Consider the following 23,097-nt stretch of genomic DNA (forward strand, 5'->3'; position numbering starts at 1 on the left):
TTCCATTTTAATCAAGAGTAGACGTTGGTGGTTTTATTATATGTGTACAAGTTTGACATTTCGTTGAGGATTTCCATATAGGAATTAAGAACCCAAACCGTACTTGAAAGATAAAGTGTCGACAAAAAATAAAAACTTTTCTATGGGCCTTAGTCGTTCTTTCTTAGCGTGTAATCCTACGTAGGGTTGATGATCTGTACGATACAGGGTAGTACTATTTTTATTCGTGTCTTAAACAAAAAAATATAATATATAACAATTGCGGTGGTTAAATAGGAATTATTAAAATTGGCTATTTTTAGATAATGGTTCTAATAAGCATAACTATTACGCTATCCGGTAAAAAAAATATTCTATACAATATTTATTTTAGTCTTTATATGTATAATAGGTATTGTACATTAGGGCCATCCCTAAAATAAATATTCATGGGGCGTAGTTTTCCCGAAGTTTGGGACGTTAGGTATATGAACCATCGATACCAATGTTACCAGTAACAAGTTGCTAATATGTAACTAATACGTACAACCATTCCCATGTATCACTATATCTAGTATTTACTAATAATTGATTTCAATTAAATAACAAACGACTTTTCCATTTTCCATTTGAACACTTATAAATTCAAGTTTATACATAATATTTACCTACTAATTTAAATTCATAGTACTTGCATACACTCTTTGTAAAAGGATAAAATTATTTTTTTCATGGTATAAGAAATAACCAAAAATGTTGTTCTGTTTTGTATCTATGTGATTATCTATGATTTTAATAATTTTTCTGATCTCAAATTATTTATGAAAAATGAAAAAGCCATTACAGTCATGCAGAAATAAGACGACTGGGCTATGTTTTTATTTTCCCGGACAGTACTGATTTTGACTAATACCGTATTAGTTTTTACCCTAACTCTAACCATTTATATAAAATGTTTTGTATATAATAGGTTACACAAATATTTGATGAAAATAATAAGGAATTAATTATTAAGTACACTAAATTAAATATTAGGCATAATCACTATAATCATAATAACTGTCATAAACCCTGATATGGGTTTGTTAATGAGCCACACGAAATAAATAAACACGTTTTGTTACACTATTGTTATTAATTTCAATTAAAAACGAAAATATTTAGAACACATATTTTTTGTTTATCTTATCGACTGTACCTATAGTTCAAGTTAATATTTAAATTTCAAAACGCACTTAATGGTATTGATATAAATAATAATTATAAATAAATTTGTAAAAATTATAACGATGTAGTAATAATTTAAAATACAATATTAAAGGGTTACCGACCGTTTCTAAGGAGTTAAATGTATGCAATTTTCTATTTGTGTGCACGCGGGTTGTGTAAATGTGTGCGTAGTTAGTGATCATTAGTGTGAGTGACTGCAGTGTATAAAATAAATACCGGAGCGTATCCGCACGTGAACGCACATGTCAGTAACGTAGCACTTTACGCACTAATTTATTAAAAATGTGAATTTTAGTGAAACACTGAAACTTAGTTTCGTATTTCCAATAATATAGCTTACTGAGTGACATTAGAGTATGAACAAATTGAAGAGAATAAGTTTATCTTGGCTTGTATAGAATTCAATTTTCGATATTATATTTTCAATGTCCAATATTTAAAACTTTAAAACTTGTGACATTTTACTTTTTGAATTTGAATTATTGAGTTTAGTAATTAAAATATCGAAAATTTACTTTTATACAGGATTTATATTAACTTTTCTTCTACAATATTGATGATAATATTATATATTTTTACTCTCAAACCGCTCAGTAAACCATATTATTGGAAAATACAAAAATACATTTTATAGAATTTTTCAATTCCCCTTAAATAAATTAAATAATATAATATGAGTATAAAAAAAAATTTTTCTAGTGTAATAATTTATTTATGAAAGAAACGTTGAGAAAAAAAGCAAAAAACTGGATGGCCCATGGGGGGATCGAACCCACGACCTTCGCGTTATTAGCACGACGCTCTAACCAACTGAGCTAATGGGCCAGATGCTGTCGATGAGTAAATGTATATTATTTAACTTACCATTCAATAATGTTAAATGTTATATTTTATTCGTAAAATTTTTTTATAAAACATTACTTATTTTTCTATATTAAGTATTAACGTAGATATAACATATTATTATATAAAAATCATTTCAAAATAGTTTCTGTTTTAATATTTTTCGTTAAATGATTCGTATTGCATACTTACGGGTTACAGCATGCCATACATATTACTATATAACTATATTTAGAATTTACATTAGAATATAACATTCATTTTCTGAAAATAAAATAAATTAAAAATATTTTCATTGTACTGTTATAAATCATTAAAGTCATATTTTGGCATTTATAAACGGTTTATTTTTATAATTTTATAAGTTCTCGTTGTGTTCTATATTATGTATTATGATTTTATTTTCACATACCTAAGGTTTATGTTGTGAGTTTGTGACATAAATACATAATATACTTAACTATACCTATAATGATTACCATTGATAAGTAGGTTTTACCATTGGTAATGTATTTCTATAAAAAGTTACATTATTGCCTGCAGAATGATAATTGCCAAAAAATTTGAAACTTGAATTTTTTGTAACGAGAAAGTAATGAGTTACTTTTCTATTTGAAAAGTAAAGTAATTTCATTATAATTTTATTTGAGTAATGAGTAAAGTAACTGAATTACTTTTCAAAAGTAACTTACCTAACACTGTATAACACGTTGAATTTTTGTAGCTAAAGTGTGAAATATTAAGGTTTATCATTAGAACTTCATACTGCAACTAAAAAATCTAAATCTAGTTTTTTTTATACATATTTTGATTTTAAATTTGAAATAGGATATTTAAAATTATGATTTTAGTTCTTTTTTTGTCATTTAAAAATAATATTAAATATTATGCGAGTACTCGAAACTTTTAAATACGTATATTATTATAATATATGCGGTTGACTGCGGTTCGTCTATCGTATTTATTATATAGCAATACCATTTGTTGGTACAATAATGTACATAATATTATTCAATATTATATATCATATATAATATGCAATTGTTCGCCTACAGAGTTCCTTTGGAAATGGATTCGCTGTGAATTACCGGGTCAGGGGATGGGTGTGCTCTGCGTACAACAGTCTGAGGGCAAATATTTAAAGCGGCGGCGGCGGACTGTTGCAGCCCGCAGCGGTCCGTTATTAATATAACCTTTTGGCCGCCGCCGCCACTGCCAATCTGCTCCTCTCATCGGCAATATACCATAATATGATACGTATGATAATGTATAGCTATATTATAGTAATATTATAATAATAAGTCAAACCATTCCGATTCTCGAGCGACTTCGTGTACAAATGATGTAATAGTGATGATATCGCCCGGACCAGCGGGCAATGATATCGCGGCCATTGCAGCATAATAATGCACTAAAACACAATACGTGTGCCTACATAAATGTATAATGCGCCAACTCAATTCAATAATAACGATCGGTAGGTACCCTCTAGGCTTTAATGCGTCATTTGTATTTCCTCATTTATTATTTATATTGTTATTGTTAATCTTCTTTTATATTATTTAATTATTTAAGTTTATGAAACATCGTAATTTCATCGTAAAATATTTTTTTTGCATTATAAAATATGTTTGAAAAAAAAATTATACATTTCTATCTAGAGTGTTTAACAAAACAAAATTATAAATGTAATATAATAAAATAATAAACATAATATTATGCACCACGCATGACTAAAAATGTATTATCACTTCAACGTCGCGACAGCTTAGCAAAAACACTATAGCAAAACCAGATGGCTCCAAAAACGGTTGTTGGAATATTGTTTCGTTCATGTACTCTTAATTTTTTTGCCAATCAAATCAGGCCAACACCTGATTTTTAATGAAAATTTGAGTTATTTGATTTTTGCACGAACACTTTTAAATGTTTTCGTGTATTTGTTTAACATTATTTTTTTTGTGGGTATCGTTAAGTCGACAAATAACTAAACTAATGGGAACTTATTATTTAAGCACGATTTTCACGTCTTTTCCGCTAAACCCTGAAAACATGGTTTGATGTTTTTGACACATAACAATTCTGATACTCAGAAAAATCAAAAAAAATATTGATGGTTAACATAACCGCAATCCATATTTTTCATTCGGGACGAGTCCTCGAGATAAAGCAGTTATTGCGGCATCGTCGTCCATAGATATATAAAACAACTAGATACCTAGCCGACTCGTGGTACAGCCTCATAAGACCTAGGAAGTCTGTCAGCCATATATTATATCAAGAGGGAAAAATCCAATTGATTGATCCATGTAGTATTTAATTTATGTCATCAAAAATCACAGAATAATCTTATAATCATTAACCTAATATAATAGGTCAGTGGTTGTTACCATAAAACCATATTATATTCCATGACGAGTATTATAAATATCATTGATTAATCAATCGTATTTTGCCCTCTTCACATAATATTATGTCTGCCCAACTGCAATATAACTCATCAAATCGACTATCTAGTATTTTTATATATCTATGTCGTGGTCATAATAGTTGTGTCGCTGAACGTGATAAGGCACAAATATAAGTAGGACTATAAGTGGACGTCGGGAAAATAGTGGTTTACGATTTTTGCTCCTCCTCATATTAAACTCACCTCGCGGGGCCGATCGATCGATAACTCTCGTAGGTAATGACAACACGAGCACTCTCTCACTCTGTATTATACACGGCGCACATGTTTGCAGGGTGGTCAGCGATTTTTCAGGCTATTTTATTATATAGGTAGGTCCTTGCTAATGATTGCGTGAAACGACTGTGGCAGTAAACGTAATAATATAGAGCTTCGCAAATAATAGTTTATTTTATACACTAATTTAAAACAAAACTGAACGTGTACCATTTTGTGTCAGAATTTTTTTCCCCCACGTCGGCCGCATGTAAGACGTAGGTATACTAGCCAACTAAATAATGTTCATGTATATGAGCAATATTATACTGGACTGCATGGCGTTCAAAAAAATATTTATTATTTTATTATATATTTTATTATTGTTTTGACGTGTCCATTGTTTAGAGTGCAGGTATAAAGCTCCTCACGGGAAGTCACGTTTTTTTTTTAGAACCTTTAAGGACGCATTCATTTTTAACTAGTGTACGACCATAGTAGGTCTCAAACAGTTTTCGGTATAATAAATTAAGATAGTAAAAAAAAATTTGGAATTTCCTACATTTTCATTGATGACTGATCAATTTCCTTTATTACTTCCTATTAAGAAAACGATAATCGATTGTTTGTTGGAATTTGGAAATAGACGCTTTTGATATACAATTGAACATTATTATAGATTTGGATTTAAAATATCGTCGTATTTTCTAATTTAAAACGCGTTTATGTTTGATTTTGAACCGTATACGTTAAATGTCGAAAAGTCGCAGCGCGTTTTAACAACTAAGGAGTGACGGTGTGTACGTGACTTTTGACCCCCATCGTTATTATCATTGTTTCATCGTATGATGTCCTATTCAAATCTCTATTCAAAATGGCGGTGGCAATTATTTCATGCGTGTGTATGGAGTAAACCAATTTGGTCGAATGCGCCAAAAATTTCAGTTAATCAATTATAATATATTATTATGTTTTATTCCAGCTCTTTTGTTTTCGTTCGTATTAAATCTCATTGAAAATTCATAATTTATAATCATTTCGCGTTCGAAAACGCAATAATGCGTGTACATGGCATGTGCGCGTATGATATATGATATATATATATATGTATATATAGATATATTTTGGCTTTGCCCGCCAACTGATTGCAATATTATATACATGGCTGCTTCATGCGTGAGTCGAATAAAATGTTTTTGTTCATAAAGAGACGTATAAATCGTCATCAACTATTTGAATATACCATAACAATTAATATCGGGCGTCATAAAACATATTATTTAATATTTAAATTATATTATAGTTGAAAGTATGTGATCAGTGGATGGATTCATTTTCAAAATTGTTTTTTTTTTTTTTTAATTTTTTTTTACCTATAAAGATTATATGTTTCCTAAGTTATAGGTACTACTGGGTGATTCACTATATGCTAAGTCTCCAAAATGTCGTCCTTATTTTGTTCAAATTGTAATTTTTGAATTTTTAAGAATTCATACATACCACCTACATCAAGAAGGTGCTTAAAGTTTGTATGCCCTTAAGACCTGTTGCGATACCATTTTTTTTCTAATGTATAACTGTATAAGCCCCTATTTTAACTTTACATCGCAGATGTTTATTTTGAAATTGTTGATTGTAGGTTTTGAGTTATTAAACTGTATGTACTAAGCATAAAATATAAAAATCCACGATGACATATAAGGTACATATAAAAGATATAATGCTATGGTGATGGGATAATTATACTTATTATTATTATATTTATAATCATTTTACAATTGGTACATTTGTAAAAAAATTTCAAATGTAATTAGACTAAATATAAAATTTAGTTGTGTTTTTTTCATGTAAATTAAAACTTTTAATTGTTAAAAGCTATTATCTTTAATACATAAAGTATAATAACTACTCTTTAGAATTTTGATTTATATGTAAACCTTAACATAATATAGACCTACTGTCAAATATACCCAATAATAGATTATAACAGTCTATAGTATAATGGTGTATTATGACTTAAAACTATAAATTATTGGATTACTTTTATACTCACAAAATAATTATTAATGTTGGACCAAATGATAAAAAAATGTCCATTTTAAGACATTTAAAATGGTCTTCCCGTATTTTAAAAACTTAATAATATTAATAATATTTGTTGCCGATACATCTTTCTGTTGTACAGCTTGCAGTCAGCCTAATTTTTATTTTTATTTTCAGGTGGACTTTGGTACTGTCTTCCGTTTATCTTCATCGACAGAACCATTGAAAGTCATAACGCTTGAAGTCAGTGGTCCAGATCTATTACGAGTGTCTGTAAACACGAGGCAGTCGAATAGATCAGTGCTCATCGCTGCGGTTTTAGCTGACGGAATTACTCATCAGCTAGGATTGGGGTAAGTTCACTGAATCGTAATTATTTGTTTTGCATATTGTTTATTCAGGTCATTTTTTAGTGCATAACCAGTAACATGCACTGTGTGTTCATTCCTCCCCTTTTCAAAACAAGTTTCACTAGTAAAAATATCCCCTTAGTTCAGTTACCTCTCCAGCTACTCCACTAGCAGTTGGATTGATATACCAGCTATAGTACCCACTCATGATAGAAATAACTACTTTTACGTGGAATTAAAGGGGCTACACGCCAAGCCACGGCACCTTCAATACTATTTATGATAAAAATTAACAATAAATATTTTTATTTTTATCATTTATCAGAATGATAAATAGGTACATAATTTTTTATGAAGAAGAATAATAAGAATCTAAAAAATAATAATAATATTAATATATTAACATATCATAGTTATTAATTATTTATTCTATTGGATAGAGTTAGCAAAATCTTACTCTATTGGGATACAAAAAAAATCTTTAAAAAATGACCTGTGCTTATTTTAATTTTAGAATCATTTGGATTTACAACATTTCAGTAGTGTATTTTAATTCATATTTATATAACATATTAACATTCAATAATTTAAAACCATTCAGTTCAATATAAACTATTATTATTAATGTATGATGTTTTATTAACTAATATAATAATATATATAGTAAATATTAAGTAATAAATGAGACTTAAATAGTTCATAGACTATTATATTATATTACGAATATAAAATGAGTCCGTTTGGCGCATATAATATGTATACCCAATACCTAAATAAATATTTTTCTATAATTATTTAGCATACTAATACTACAAAACCACAATATTACATTACTAAATTATATTAGTATTGGAAAAGTAGTATACCATAGATAAAAAGCCAGTATATTGAATTTTACAGAATATTTTTTTTAATACCATTACAAGTCATAACTATGACAGTCAGATTTATTACCATCCAGTCGATACGTTCGAGTTCAGTATACATAATACTGTATTATATACCTAATCATAAATAATTTTTAGTACATAGCATAATGTTACCCATTTCAGATATTCCATAATAATTTTAGTAAAGTAGATATATAATACAGTGTACCTATAGATCGTATTAAACCTGAAAACAAAAAGGACTTAAAGAAGAAAATATTAACTTTATTAACTAAGAAAAATGACTTATTGCGGAAATAATTTTATTCTTATTCTAAGACGTATAGATTTGTTTTATTTCATCCATACCAATCGATATTATTTTTATTATTATCATTCAAAAAAATACTTAAAAAATAATTTACTCAATTTTATAATACAAAATTATTTTTAGATTTCAAGAAGATGAAATCATAGCGTATTTGGACTGTAGATGGGTTACGACTGAGACGCTTATGCAAAATTCGTATGCCTCATCTCCAGAATATTATGACATGGACGTCTTTGAGGAATCGTTAACGGTATGTTTCATATTTTATAAATATTAGATTATAGATACCATTTTTTAAATATTATAATACGCATAAATTATGTTCTAAAATATTATACCTATATTATTTCAAGTAATAATAAAATAATCTTTTTTTTAAATATTTATTTAAAATAGTTAATACTTAAAGTCTTAAAACCACAAAAGTGGTTTGCTCTTATAAAATATGAATATTTTTTATATTTATCAAATAGTTATAAAAGTTTGTTAATATCTTGTTATATTACTTTTTGAAATGCTTAATTTAAGCCAAACGTACAATGATTTATAACATAATGCATGACAATAAATTGATACTATTTTTTAAAACTTAATAGGCTCTGTAACACTTAACAAAACCTGTATTTAAGAAGTTACTTGAAAAGGCTCATACAAATAAATGAGCTACATTTGTTAATCAAATACTTTAATCTCAGATTTAAATCGGTTTTTGGATTTGAATTAATTGACATACTTAATCCAGTAGAATAGATTTCGCAAATGGTGTTAAAATGTCGTTTTGAACATAACGAAGAAACTCATAACTATATGTACATGGTACATATTATTTTTAATGACTCTTTTAAGATTTAAACTTGGAAATAAACTACATTACTGTTGTAATCATATTTCGTATCGCGAATGGCGAATAGCGTATAATCCTTGTATTGTTTGCCTTGTGTATTATTCAATTTCAAAAAGCAAACATCGATTAAAACCTTTTTTTTAAGTATTAAAATTAATTGAACAAAGCCAAATTTAACTACCAATGATATAGTTATTATCTTGAAGCGTGAAACTATTAAATTAATATACAGCGCGATGGTTATTCGGGACCAATTGGATTGCATTTATATAAAACTACTGATAACCTCTTCGTTCCCAGTGTCCTTATAAATGTACGTCCAGTCGTTATATACATTGGTACTCACTTCTATCATACTTTGATCTTTTTTTTCACAAATCACACTTTTAAAATACCATTTAAATAAACGTATGGCTATGACAGTGGCTTATCGAAAAAGTTTAAATGTTTATCATTAATAACAAATGCGTTTGCTGGTTCATTCTTTTGGTATCTATACACAATAAAAGTTTAAAAATATTTCGACTAATTTAAGAATAAGGAATTTTCGAGTTTTTTTTTCAATTTATGTTTAAAACATTTTTGTTTTTGATCGAAAAGCTTGAAATTCTAATACAAATAGTTGCTCATAAGTTTTTCTTGTACCAAGTACGTCTTCTTCACTGAGAATCGTTTTTTCATAATTAATGATTTACCGCATCAAATTTAAATTTAACACATCTATAAGGGGCATTATATAATATAGCCTACTCAATGCCAAGCTTTCAATTGAGCTAGTTTTCCGGTTTATTGTTATTATTATTTTTTTTAAATTTTAATTGTAAAATTATTGTACGGCTTTATAGATAGGCAATCAAAAGTACACCACGTTCACTGGTCTATTTAATAATATTTTTTCTATGCATTTCAATCATAAAACGAGGCGTTTAATAGATTCATTTCAATTGTATTATAATTTAGAATATCATTCAATTATAATTGTTGAACGCGTAATAACTTTAGGGTATACGATAGTCAATTAATAAATTCCTGAAAATGCTGATGTGCGTTGATCCAACAATGCACAAACAATGTATTAATATTATAATATTCTACTTGAAGTTTTTGACACAAGTAGAGCAGTGTAATGGACAGTACGTTATACATAAATAGCGATTACTCCATTTCTTTAAATATTTTTAAAAATGCATGAACAGTTTATTCATAATTTGATTTGTACACGCAAAATATAAATTATTTAGGAAATCGTATTCCCTATATTATACTATAGTGTAAGTCCTTAGTTGTCTTAGTATTATTTAGTATATAAAAAAATAGTTTTTATTTTAAAATCAAAATCCCAACCATTCGTTCACTAGTCTCCCACTATTATAAACCATTTCACAAAAACACATTCATTCATACAAATTCCCTATTTTCAAACCTATCCTCGCTTCTAACACTTCTTGATAAATCACCACGTTGTTTTAAACAATTTGGACCAACTAGGACCTCCTCAAAATTAAAAAAAAAAAAAATAATAAAAACAAAAAAATTTAAAAACAAAAAAATAATATAAAAACCGTATAGAATTATGAAGTAGGGTCATTGGACCCCCCTTCTATCATGCCGCCTAGTCCTGTATACTTATACCCCCCATATTATCTATTGTATACATTTTATTACAGATTGTTTATATATTATATTCTTGTTTTTTCTAATAAAAAATAAAAATCCAATGCGTGTGACGTGAATCTCAGATGATACCTTTCATTATCTATATTTTATCGTATTATTCCGGTAATTATGATATTACAAATATAATTTGATAAACTTTTTAAAAATAAATAGAGATTTTACTGACATATATAAATCAGTATAATGTACGAAGCGTTAGAATTCAGTGCTTTTAAAAATGTTCAAAGCAGTTGAGTGCTCATCGTGTCAATATCACATTGTATACAATATATTATCATACAATACTGTTATTATACGTTTCAATTAGGTAGAATAGAAATATGTTTGTTAAAAATGTATGTCATGACGTATTGGAAATTGAATACCTATTGTGTGTTAAATGTGTGTGTATCCCATAAACGTAAAATCAGTACTTAATTACAATATTATATCAATGGTTAAATTAAATAACCAATCATTTCCGATGGATTACATTCACGCTATATATACATTATAATTACATATGTATTATATTGTGTATGAAATCGTGATTGTATGTATATGATCCACATCACAGAACGATACACACAATAATAGATCGGCAACTTGTGTCGACAATATAATGACGAATCGGTCTATTATTATTATTATTATTATTATTATCACTATTATTAATCCAGAGGGATCAGTCCTTGACTGTCGTATACATAGCTTCCGGTGTGTCGTCTGGTTTACGGTGGATATAAATAATAGTATATTAATTGGATTTCATCGTTATTGGGGTGTGTTTCGCAGGCGGACTTGGTGCAAATGATCGTCGTGCCGGACCCAACAGCCGTTTCAGACCAGTGCACCGTGTTTCGGATAGCCGTGCTGGACACGGAGATTGTCAAAACCAAAATAAGGTCAGTATAATATTATTATATTATATTATAATGATAGTTATAATAATAGTGAATAGTTGAAATAAATCCGCAGAGAAACCACCCCTATTATAATAGCTATACATATATATTATGACCAGACTTATTTGTTTTCCGATCGTATAAATATAAACATAATATTGTATTATAAACGACTGCGCTGCAGGAGTGGCCGATGGACCTCGGTTGAACAATGCGTATTTTTCCTCGGAAAAAATATATCCTTCAATTAAATTTATTCTTTACAGCTTCAATGGTAGAAATGAATAAACCAATTACGTTTCAGACATCTATTATGAAATATTATATTTAGGTACCTATTAACTTGGTAGTTTGCACAAAAGAAATTGAAAAATAATTATATGTTCATTATTCAAATTATTATTTGCAGCAGTCTCTTGGATTTTCAAACGGTAACTCATCTTAAAAAATATTCAAATAACGTGTTTTTCCTAGGTAATTATTAAAGAGAAATTTGTAAACTGTAATATTGATTAACAGTTATATCAATCAACAATATTAGGTACACATCGTTTAAACTATTTTCTACATTCTCAAAACATAATATATTGTTTAGTATCGGATTGGTCGAAATTGATTGACTTTGGTTTTGAAATATTTATTTCTAAACACATGTTTTATTGTACTCGTGTATTCATCGTTTTGTATGAAAATCGTATAAAGCGCAAAGCAAAACTGATTCAATAAATTTGACTTGACAATTTTTTCGTTCTTGACCCAACATTATATTTACGAAATTAGAACGAACCAACGTGTAATGAAAGTAATTATATAACTTGTTATTTTGAGGCTATACTGATTTCTGTACAATAAATTATAAATACTTAAGTCATTATCATCTTTGGTATATTTTCAAATATAATAATATTTTCGCAGAATAATTTGCATTATGCTAATTTATCTATTGAATATTGTTTACCTTCAACAATATACTCGACAATATTGTATTCACTTGGTTTAAAAATAATATTAACACTTTTACTAATTAATCGTGACAAAACAGAGATCACATATTTAATATTTCTTGTCTGCACCGCTTGCAAATTTTAATTATTATGCCTGTGTATGAATGGAACCAATGAAATCAGTTACTATACTTGCTCATACTTGAGAGTGGAGTTCCACATGACCAGACTGGTTTTATTATGGATTTGTAGATTGTGAATTTACAGGTAGTTGGTCAATTGAATCGGACGAAACAGCGTGAGCCTGTAATTTGCTGATGTTTGATAAGATTTAAGACAAGGAACCCAGGTGCTTGTCAAACATTTAGCCTAGCTATGTATTTTACACTGGGCATGGTAGGAATTATTTTAATGTTTAGCTTGACTTTTGTCATTATTATGACTTCATTTTTTAAAAACGTTTAATAAGTAAGGGGAAAAGTCATTGGCGTTTTAAATCAGACAGCATTTATGATAATAAGTAGGTATGTGAATTTCTATCCAACAAATCTGTTAGTCACATTCACAACAATGGAAGCCAATCATATGCGTATTATACATAAGGACGTAACAATAAAATTTACGTTAAAAAAAAAAAATCAACTTTATTAATTTCGTTAACGGCATAGTACCCTTACATAATATTATATTACAAATTATTATTCATTTCCTAGTTTTAATGTCAGTAAGTACCTACAATTCAATTGATCGAATTTCATTATTTTTTTTTTAAACCACATTTGTTAATAATCCATTAGGATACACTTTGAATTTATTATTTTTTACTGTATTTATGCAATCTTTTAATGGTTATCGATTTCGTATCTGTACTCATTGCGACCTTCTTAGGTGAGGTGGATAATATTCTCTAAATATTTAAACACGTTTTAAACAATGTTCTTTTCGTACGCGGTAGTAGTATATAATAAAGGATAGGTACTGAAAATTTCAACCGGAAGTACTATGCAATCCCTCAGAGGAAATACCGGATAACGTTTGGACGTGATGCGAGACTAGAAGTATCTAACTAAAAAGTTTTTCATTATTTTTAACAAGAATTTCATTCCAAGAATGATCTTGAAAAACGAGAAGGAACATAAGTAATTCGATTTATTTCTTATAACAATAATATATAATATTATCGTCTACGTAACAGCAGACTACTATAAGGTTTAAAGCAAATTCGTCATTAAATCAGTAGCAGGTTAAGTTAAGTGTATAATAATAATATTAGTACAGATCACTGTGATTAAGTATTATTACAGCTTTGGATTATGGTTTTTTATTCAATTTATTATCTTCTGTTATTATATTTTGCGAAGCACATCTGATAAATGTTGGAATCGTCTTTAAATCGCCAATAATTGTATTATCTTGCAATTTAATTTAACACACGACAAACAAAGCACTATTACTCGATTAGCCGTGAAATACAGAAGTTTAATTGGATGAGAGGTTCAAACAGACACCATAGATGTAAAACTTTGACAGTTTCCAATTGAAAGTTTAAGGTGTCAAAATGGCCAAAGGGTAAACTCGTATAACATTTCTCAAAGAGTAGTAATCGGATAACGAGACCATTTTAGGTAAAAATTCCAAGAATTTCTAATAATTAAAAGTTATATATTGTTAAACTTGATACTCAACTTAATGGTAGACTCTCGCTATACTATAAACTATATAAGACTTTCATAATTTTAAGAAATATTTATTCATCCGAGTATATTAAATAATACAGATAGGTAAAAGTTACAATTTATTATTATTATCAAAAAATAAAATAAAAGACGCAGTGTTCGACTTTAATTGACCCCCGGGGCAAACGTTTATAATTTTAAGAACAATGAAAATTCACTGTATTTGAGTAATGTTTTTTTTATCAAAAACCGCACTAAGATATTATTTTAAAATCTCTGAAGTAAGTCGATTTTATTTTTTTAGATTTTATTATTGCAATGATTATTTTTCTGAAAACACTAGTACAAAATAAATACATTGTAAAACCAATATTAATTAAAACTAATATTAGAGCTGCGCTCACGCTTAGACTGAATATTGTAAATTTATTGTATTACTGACATGGTAACCAGTCAGAATAAAAACATAATAATTGTGCCTAAACAATAAATTTACTATGGTTGTCTGGAAAACATTTCCGCGTGCATTTATTTAATGGCCCGATGTATAATATTATACTATGGACAATATTATTATGATTTTTTATAAGAACTTTGAATCGGTAGATGTACTATAGTTAAAGTGAAACAGTTAGATAATTTGTGTGTTACACCGTCTAATGTTCAAAAAAAAAAAAAAAAACGTCATTTCGTAAAGATTCTAAACGTCACACACGTCTTTCCGTGACTCGAGGCAGTGTATCTGATTTGCCTATTTCCAACGCAGTGTTATAAAAACTGTATTGTTGAATTGCGTTTACAAAATAATATTATCATTCTTACTCACGGTAAATTTATATAGTGGTGTACTTAATATACCAACGCTGAGACTAAAAAATAATTTAAATTCGTAATAAGCGTGCACCGATTAATGAGTACACGTCATGAGTCGGTTAAATATAATCGATAGAAATGTGTGTAGTGCATTTCTATGGTTAAAAATGAAAGAGAAAATATTAGTAAATATATTGTAATTAGCTGTCCCGCCCGATGTTGACCAGGTCAAAGATTTATATTTTTAATAAATATATTTGTACAAAATGTATCTATCATATTTCTTCTAATTATAATATATAACGAATTGCAACCATTTTAATTGACAAAAAAAATTTATTTTTTCGAATGCTAAAAAAACTTTACCTATCTACAGCCTATATTAGTTGAAAAATCAAGCTGTATACTCCCTCCAATTTTCAAGTAATAATGTATTGAAATAACTTTTATTGAAAATGGTCCAGTAATTTTTTGAGGCTATTAACTTTGGATAAACCAACATCCATTTTTAGTGGTACCTATAACCCGATTTCACCTGAAAATTTAGATTATATAAGTGTATCTTGGTTTTGGTGTACCTATCTAGGTACCTCAGTTCACATATAAATTTGGGTAGCTTTGCGAACTAAATCAACCAAGGTGAACAATTTATTTGTGGTTGATAGGGTAAAGCACTTGGTATAAATCGAACGTGGTTCAAACTACTCTTTAAACATTCCTGATATCTCCAAGAACAATTCGAAATTTTCACAAAATCGGTCAAGTAGTTTTTGAGAACCTATATAATGGCCACAAATATACATTCAACTCATATTATATTTGTTTTAAGATATAATTTCTTTATTCGAAACCATAAACGTGCGACGATTTGATGGATACTTTTACCTCATCTGCCAGAGTAACTAATGGCATTTAAAATACTAATTTTTACTATTTATTTCTCCTATAACCAATAGCAACCATTTATAAACAAAACTGTCTGTCTTAAATCTCAAAATACCTGTTTGAGCCCCTCTCAAGGTTGAACCAACTGGGTTTAATTGTGAATATAAACCATTCAGGGACTCATTCAAAAACACACAAAAAATACCCAGTGGTTTATAGGAGGAGTTCAATGACATACAGATAAACATTTATTTTTATATGTATAGACATAGATTGTTTTTATTTTCGACCACCCAATTAATTTCACCAAGGAAAATTACTATATATTAAAACCTTCTCCGTTACTTGACCGATTTATTAATGATGATAACCGTATTAAAATAAGAGAGTTCTTTTCGATATAATATGCTCATACATACAAAAAAGGGGCGGAGTTTCTCTACTATATTATGCATGTTATATACATATATACTTCTCTTGAATCACTTTATCAATTAAAAAAACAGCATCAAAATCCGTTTCATAGTTTTAAAGATCTAAGCATACAGACAGCGGGACTTTGTTAAGATAAAGATTTATTATTATTATTTTTTAATTTGAATAATATTTTATATTTGTTTGTGTCCATAGAAACAATTAATAAACAAAAATTTCTATCGTAAATCTCAAAATTCCTGTTTGAGCTCCTTTCGGGGGTGTTTTTCTTCTATATTATACATGTTATATACATATAAACCTTCTTCTTGAACCACTCTATCAATTAAAAAAAACCGCATCAAAATCCGTTGCGTAGTTTTAAAGATTTAAGCATACACAGAGAGAAAAAGAGACTGTTTTATAATATGTTAAGATTAAGATGATGTAAGAAAAAAATTAAAGAGGTCTTATTATTATAATTTTTCGTATATTACATTGTTATATGATGATTATAGTCCATATAACTATTACTATATAATATTATGTAGTCACCAAATTCTAAATGTTTTTTTTTCATATACTGAAAATCGGATAAGGTAATTTAACTTTAATTTCACCAATGGACAATGAGGTTTAGGTCTTTTAAGCTTAGGTACGTTTTTCGCAGTTGAGAGCATCCCCTGGGCATTCGGAGCGATTATTTATGTAATTATATTTAACGGTTAATGTATAGGCAACTTTATTTTGGGTATTATTACACTATAGGTTACTTGTGCGTGTAAATGTTTTTTTTTTTCAGAGTCGGCCATGACTAATGTTTTGCGCACCGTAAATGTAAGCAGTGAAAGTTGGTCATTTCAATATTCTTAAAAGTACCAATCGATTGAACCTTCGTCGCGAGTATAATTTTATAAACTTACACATACCAACTTTAAAAATATTAATAAGACATAATGGTGTACATATACTCGTACTTATTTTTGTAGATAAATTATTATGAAACTTAATTATTCAGGTTTTTTTATTTTTTTTTTTCATAAAAAGTAACGTATTTAATAATATATTATATTTTAAAACTTTTATAATAAAAATATTATTTATTTATTAGTGACTTTCTGTTGTTTTTCTTTTTAATACTGTTAAAATTTTAAAAAGTTTTATAATAATATATACAGTATACACTGTACGCTCTTTATGAGGTTATATGTGCAATATTGCAATTGGTAAAAATGTTATTAAAACAATAAATTTAAAGTGTATTTCAGTTAAAAATATATATTCTCATTGTAAATTATCTTCAGAATATTTAAGAAATATATTTAAAATAAACGTAAAATATTTTTAATTTAAAAATAAAATGTTATTACCTAATTATTTATATTAAATATTTTACTATTTCCTATAAATTATTTTGATATAAATACTAAATATGGTTTATTATATTTGGTCCATCAACAATGTAAAACTTCAAGATTTTATAAATCAAATATAAATAAAAACTGCTACATAGAAAGTAAAGCTATCATCATGCCAATAACTACTACATTCAATATTGTATATTTTAAAAGCTAAATGTGTATTATCTTTTTTAAATTTGAACCATATACATATGATATGGGCTGTACGATTATTCATTAAACAACACAAGAAAATTCCGTATTTAATGATGCGCTTAAAAATACATAAATTACAAAAATACTTAATTATTTTTGTTGTTTGTGTATTGTTATTGAATTAATGAATGAGGTTTTTGTGAACTATTAAAATGTAAATGAAAAAAAAAATGCATACGTATTATTATTATGTATTATACACGCAATTATATATACCATGCACTTATTTAGTTTCAGTGGTAGACGGTGGTTAAAAAGTAATAGAAATATTGTATGGAAAATTTAAATACTAAAATGTTAACTTTAAAAAACGAGTAATGTAGGTTGCTTTGGATGTCTTCATAATTAAAACGTTGTGATATTATCTACCACTGACTGTGGCGCATTGAAAAATATTAACGTTACAATTTCCAACTACTCGCCATAAGTTAAAATTATTTAAAATATGATTTTGCTTACAATCATTCACGGGATTTGTTTTAAAAATACCGAGAATTTCTATGTCGAGTACTAATAATTAATTTTCATACCACTTAACGTGCAAATTTATTTGAAAGCTAAAATTTTGCGCTGAGTAAATAATAAATATTATGTTATTAACATTTTATGAAAACTAGAGTGCACCGTTTTATAAATACCTATATGAAAACCTAAGAACTATCACCAAACAGCTTTTTTACTTAAATTATACTCTAAAAGCTTTTGTAAGATACAATGTGGTAAACAAATATTTATACAATAACTATTATTATACAACACAAATAATTCCATTTTCTTATATCATTACATTTTTTAATCTTAAGACTTCACAATTTAAGACAACTTACAGGAATAAAGGATTTATTGTATTAATACAAATGTATCACATGACTAATAATGTTTTATAAATGGGCAATTAAATTAATATAATGAAAAACTAGCGATGATGTGATATTAAACAAATTTAATTTAAGATCTTAAGTATAGCTTAGCAATTCGGTAAGAAAAATCCAAGCTCATCCAACATCAATAAAAAATATGCTACTATTTTAAAAATGATTATATAAATGTTTTCATAATAAATTGTGCGCTCTTAAAATATGTAAATTAAATTTGTTACTTAGGTACTAAAATTTGTTATGGCTTTAAGATTGATTAAAATTATATGATTTCAGTAAGAACAAACAATTTAGCTTACAGAGTTTTAGAATAATAATAAATTGGTTAAATAGTGAAAGTTAAAAGCCAATATTTTTCTTCTTGTAAACCGATTTTAACATAATATTACAATAATATTGGTGTTAGAAGTCTTGAAGGGAGCTAAATATCCAAATACAAGTTATGTTATAATATACTCACTGAGTATTACTCAGATTATGTAGAAATTTAATAAACACTATAATTGTTTTTTTTGCGTTGAATTTTTAATATGAATAATTTGGAAATGTTTATAATGTTATACAATTTGTGAAGTAAGTTTGTAATTGAAATATAATCTTTTCATGAATTTTTTAATTATTTTTATAATTGATAAAACATCATTATATTCAAAGAATAATTGAATTTCATTATATTTCACACAAAAATAAAATCGCACCATAAATAGTGTTAATTTGTACAAAAATATATTTATTAAAATACGATTTAAGTATTAAACGTTGCAGACTTTAAACGAATAAAAAAAAGGCTCAACTTAATATTTTAACCTGTGTTAAATATTTTGAGTTTGAATCTCGTATACACACGTATATTAAATATTAGTTTTATTTTTCAGGGATAAATCTCAACGTGGCACCAATGGAATTATTAACGGTGAACATGAAACCAAAAGAACTATTTCCAAACACTCGGGTAAGTGACATTTATTAACTACAGCTTCTTATCTTTTCCAATTACTCCAGCGAACTTTAAACGGAAAATACATTAACCATATATTCATTTATATATTTACTATTCTATTATATTATATTAATTTTCATTGGTACATGTGACATGTCTGATATCAATGGGTTGATTTGAATTACATTTCATCATACACAATATTATACGTATTTAATAATATACTTACTCGTAACAGTAATAAAATACTAAAACATAGTTCCAAACAATTTTTTCAGTTGCTTATATTTTATGTTAACATGGTATTTGTCTTAACATTAATATTTATGATTTTCGTCATATTATGCCTACAGCAAAAAATAAAATAATAAATTAGGTGCCTATCTCAATTATTAGCAATATGAACCTCTATAAATAACGAAAAAAACATACACTTAATAAGAAGTTTATTATCGGATTGTTGCAGTGTAGTACTTTTAGTAAATTTGTTATATGGGTATTATTTTAATGGACAAAAAATTATGTTTGCGAACAACCATTGTTAGAACAAATTATTAAACATAATTCCTTAAGTCTGAGATCACAAATGTCCTCCGAATATAACAACACAAATAAAATAGTTTTTAGACTTAGTTCGTTATTTAATTTTTGTTATCTCGTTTGTATTGTTTACATACAATTTTGAAATGCGATTATACACTGAAACATTGAGCACGAAAATACAGAATTAAAACAATATTAGATATTGTGTTGAATAAATGAACATATTAAACTTTTAAATGTAGGTACTATGCACACGTTGTCACATTATCGATAACAGATTGTAAAACGTTAACGTTTTTTACTATAGTAGAATTTATAAATTTAAATCTTCTTTTAATGATTTTTTATAATTATGCACAAGCAGTAATCTTTAAATACGTAATACCAGTTATACTGAACATTAAATTTAAAATATTGCTTATGTTTGAATGTTTGATCCTATACTTGAACATTTCATTTTCACTGTTTATAGTTAATCACCAGATAACCTAATTAAAGAGAATATTTTCAACATTTTAAATAAGCCACAGTTTGATGGTTGGTTTCGAAAGGTGTGCAAACTAATTACCAAAATTAACTCGAATTCCCCGATAATTAAAATAATTCAATATTTTAAGTTAGGTACGAGAAATAATACATTAACTTAAATCGGTTAAAAAGTATACCATACATTTATTTTAATTATGGCCACCTGGGTCATGCATAGATATTGTGCAACTTTCAATTTTTTCAAATTAACTAACGATTTTGATATTCCACCTTACACACTTGCTGGATGGGTTTAGGCCACTATGGATTTGTGTCAGTTAAATGATTAAATGCAGGAATATTAATTTGATTATTTTAATTTTAAATAACCATATTATGAACAGCGCAATAATAAGACAAAAGAAAATAATTCATTAATTAGTTAATAATATTTTCATATAGGTGCAGTTATAAATAATATGCATAATATACATTATTTTAACTTGACGTATTGTTTTTAAAATTAACTAAACAAAGTTAGACGTTGATACAATGGATACTTTAACCAGCATTAGTACATTTTCAGAACTACCTAGTTTATATCGCACGTTTTGTTGCTTCTTTTATTCATGTGCCGTGTATCGGCATTTATATTTTTTATTTCACCCGTGTGTACTTATCGTGTCGTCCATTGTGTGTACGAAATCGTGTTGTCGATGGAAAGGGAAAATTAAAATATAAACGTAACGGTAAAACAGATATTATGTACAATATAAATTATATTCTTATTGTTGTTAAATCTTCTGTTATACAGAGTTTATGGCGTTTATTAACATCACTTGTATTGTTACCAAAAGTTGTCTGGGTTAAATGATTTTAAGTTCATTTTTTTTACAAAGTTCATAAATGCGCAGAAAAGGATGAACACAATGAACATTTGCAGGAGCAAAATTAAATGTTTGTTTAAACGGTTTGTCCAGGCAGACGCGTATTCATAGATATAAAGGTATATAATAATATATTCTCTCTCTTACAGGGCTCAGTGGGCACCTATAAAGGTTTAAGCCGTTTCCACAAAACGTTTTCCACTCGAAAGTTTAATTAATAGCCGTTGCTCTTTGTTCTTGCGTCTTTCAATCAAACGTTTAATTAAACGCTCGTGATTAAATTTATTTGACTTCCCGGCGCGGCGGAGGAAAAAAAGTACCTATCGGAGAAAAGAAAACGAAAAACAAAAAAAAGGATGAAAATACTACAATAATTATAAAAAGGAAAAAAAAGAAGCTCTCCCTCTCTCCGTGCCGTAATGCCATATTTAATGTCAACCTAATGAAGGAGTGAGCGAATTCCACCTCTTTATTTTTGGTTATTTTTGTTTCGTCTAACGAGTCGACCCGCTCGTCGTTCCCTTCCTGTTGTAATAATTTCTTATTTTGATAGGAAATGAAACTTTTTTTTTTACCCCGCGGTTCCGGTCGGTTGTCGTCATTTTATCCGACAACGCTCCCGCCAGCCAGCCAGCCAGCCAGCATTATATTATTATACACCTGCAGCAGTACTATATTATATAATATATTATTATACATATACGTGACTATATAGTTTATACCTAAGGTCGTTTCGCCGAAACGGGAGCCGCGAAAAACCCCTAACGATTGTAGCCGTACAACTACGGTCGGGCCGCTCTCACGAACGTCAGGACGTAGAATATAATATAATACGTCGTACGGGAAAAGCAGAACATAATATTATATATATATATATAAGTTCTTTTGCCGCACCCGACGGGCGCTACGTTATTAAAAACCATAAATCCGGTGCCGCGCATTTCAACAGCCACTCGGCGGCTCCGCGTCTGTCTGTCCGCGTTTAATGGCAATCCTTATATATTCCTTATTATTGTTCCGCCACCTTGAATAATGTACGGTTTAATATTATTATTATTATATGTGTGTGTGTGTGTGTGTGTGTGTGTAGACACGTTCGAAGCGTGGCGATAACGTTTTAGCGTATCACGCCCCGTATGATGATATAATATTGTATATTTTTAGGCCGATGCAGTGGATCTCAAACTACAACTGCAGCGGTGGTACAGGAAATTGACTAAAATACAAAATTATTAGTTTAGAAATAGTTTGTAGGCACATCAAAAACAAAAACGCCTCGTGTCGTATAGTTTCGTTTTCTGTCATCGCAATAAACAGT

At 28.0% G+C, this 23,097-nt stretch overlaps 1 protein-coding gene and 1 non-coding gene across 2 annotated transcripts in view; one reads left to right on the forward strand and one right to left on the reverse strand.

Moving 5' to 3' along the window:
- The window catches only part of LOC132945330 (uncharacterized), a 151,576-nt gene that overhangs the window by 84,867 nt on the left and 43,612 nt on the right, over positions 1–23,097 (forward strand). Inside the window, exons 5-8 of the mRNA XM_061015038.1 lie at positions 6,938–7,113; positions 8,434–8,560; positions 11,606–11,715; positions 19,817–19,893. Of these exons, the coding sequence (XP_060871021.1) occupies positions 6,938–7,113; positions 8,434–8,560; positions 11,606–11,715; positions 19,817–19,893 (490 nt within the window). The remainder of the gene's footprint in view (positions 1–6,937; positions 7,114–8,433; positions 8,561–11,605; positions 11,716–19,816; positions 19,894–23,097) is intronic.
- Trnai-aau (transfer RNA isoleucine (anticodon AAU)) lies at positions 1,961–2,034 on the reverse strand. The gene has a single exon. It is a non-coding gene; the product is annotated as a tRNA-Ile (tRNA).

Source organism: Metopolophium dirhodum, chromosome 5 (assembly GCF_019925205.1).
Source record: "Metopolophium dirhodum isolate CAU chromosome 5, ASM1992520v1, whole genome shotgun sequence".
NCBI lineage: Eukaryota > Metazoa > Arthropoda > Insecta > Hemiptera > Aphididae > Metopolophium > Metopolophium dirhodum.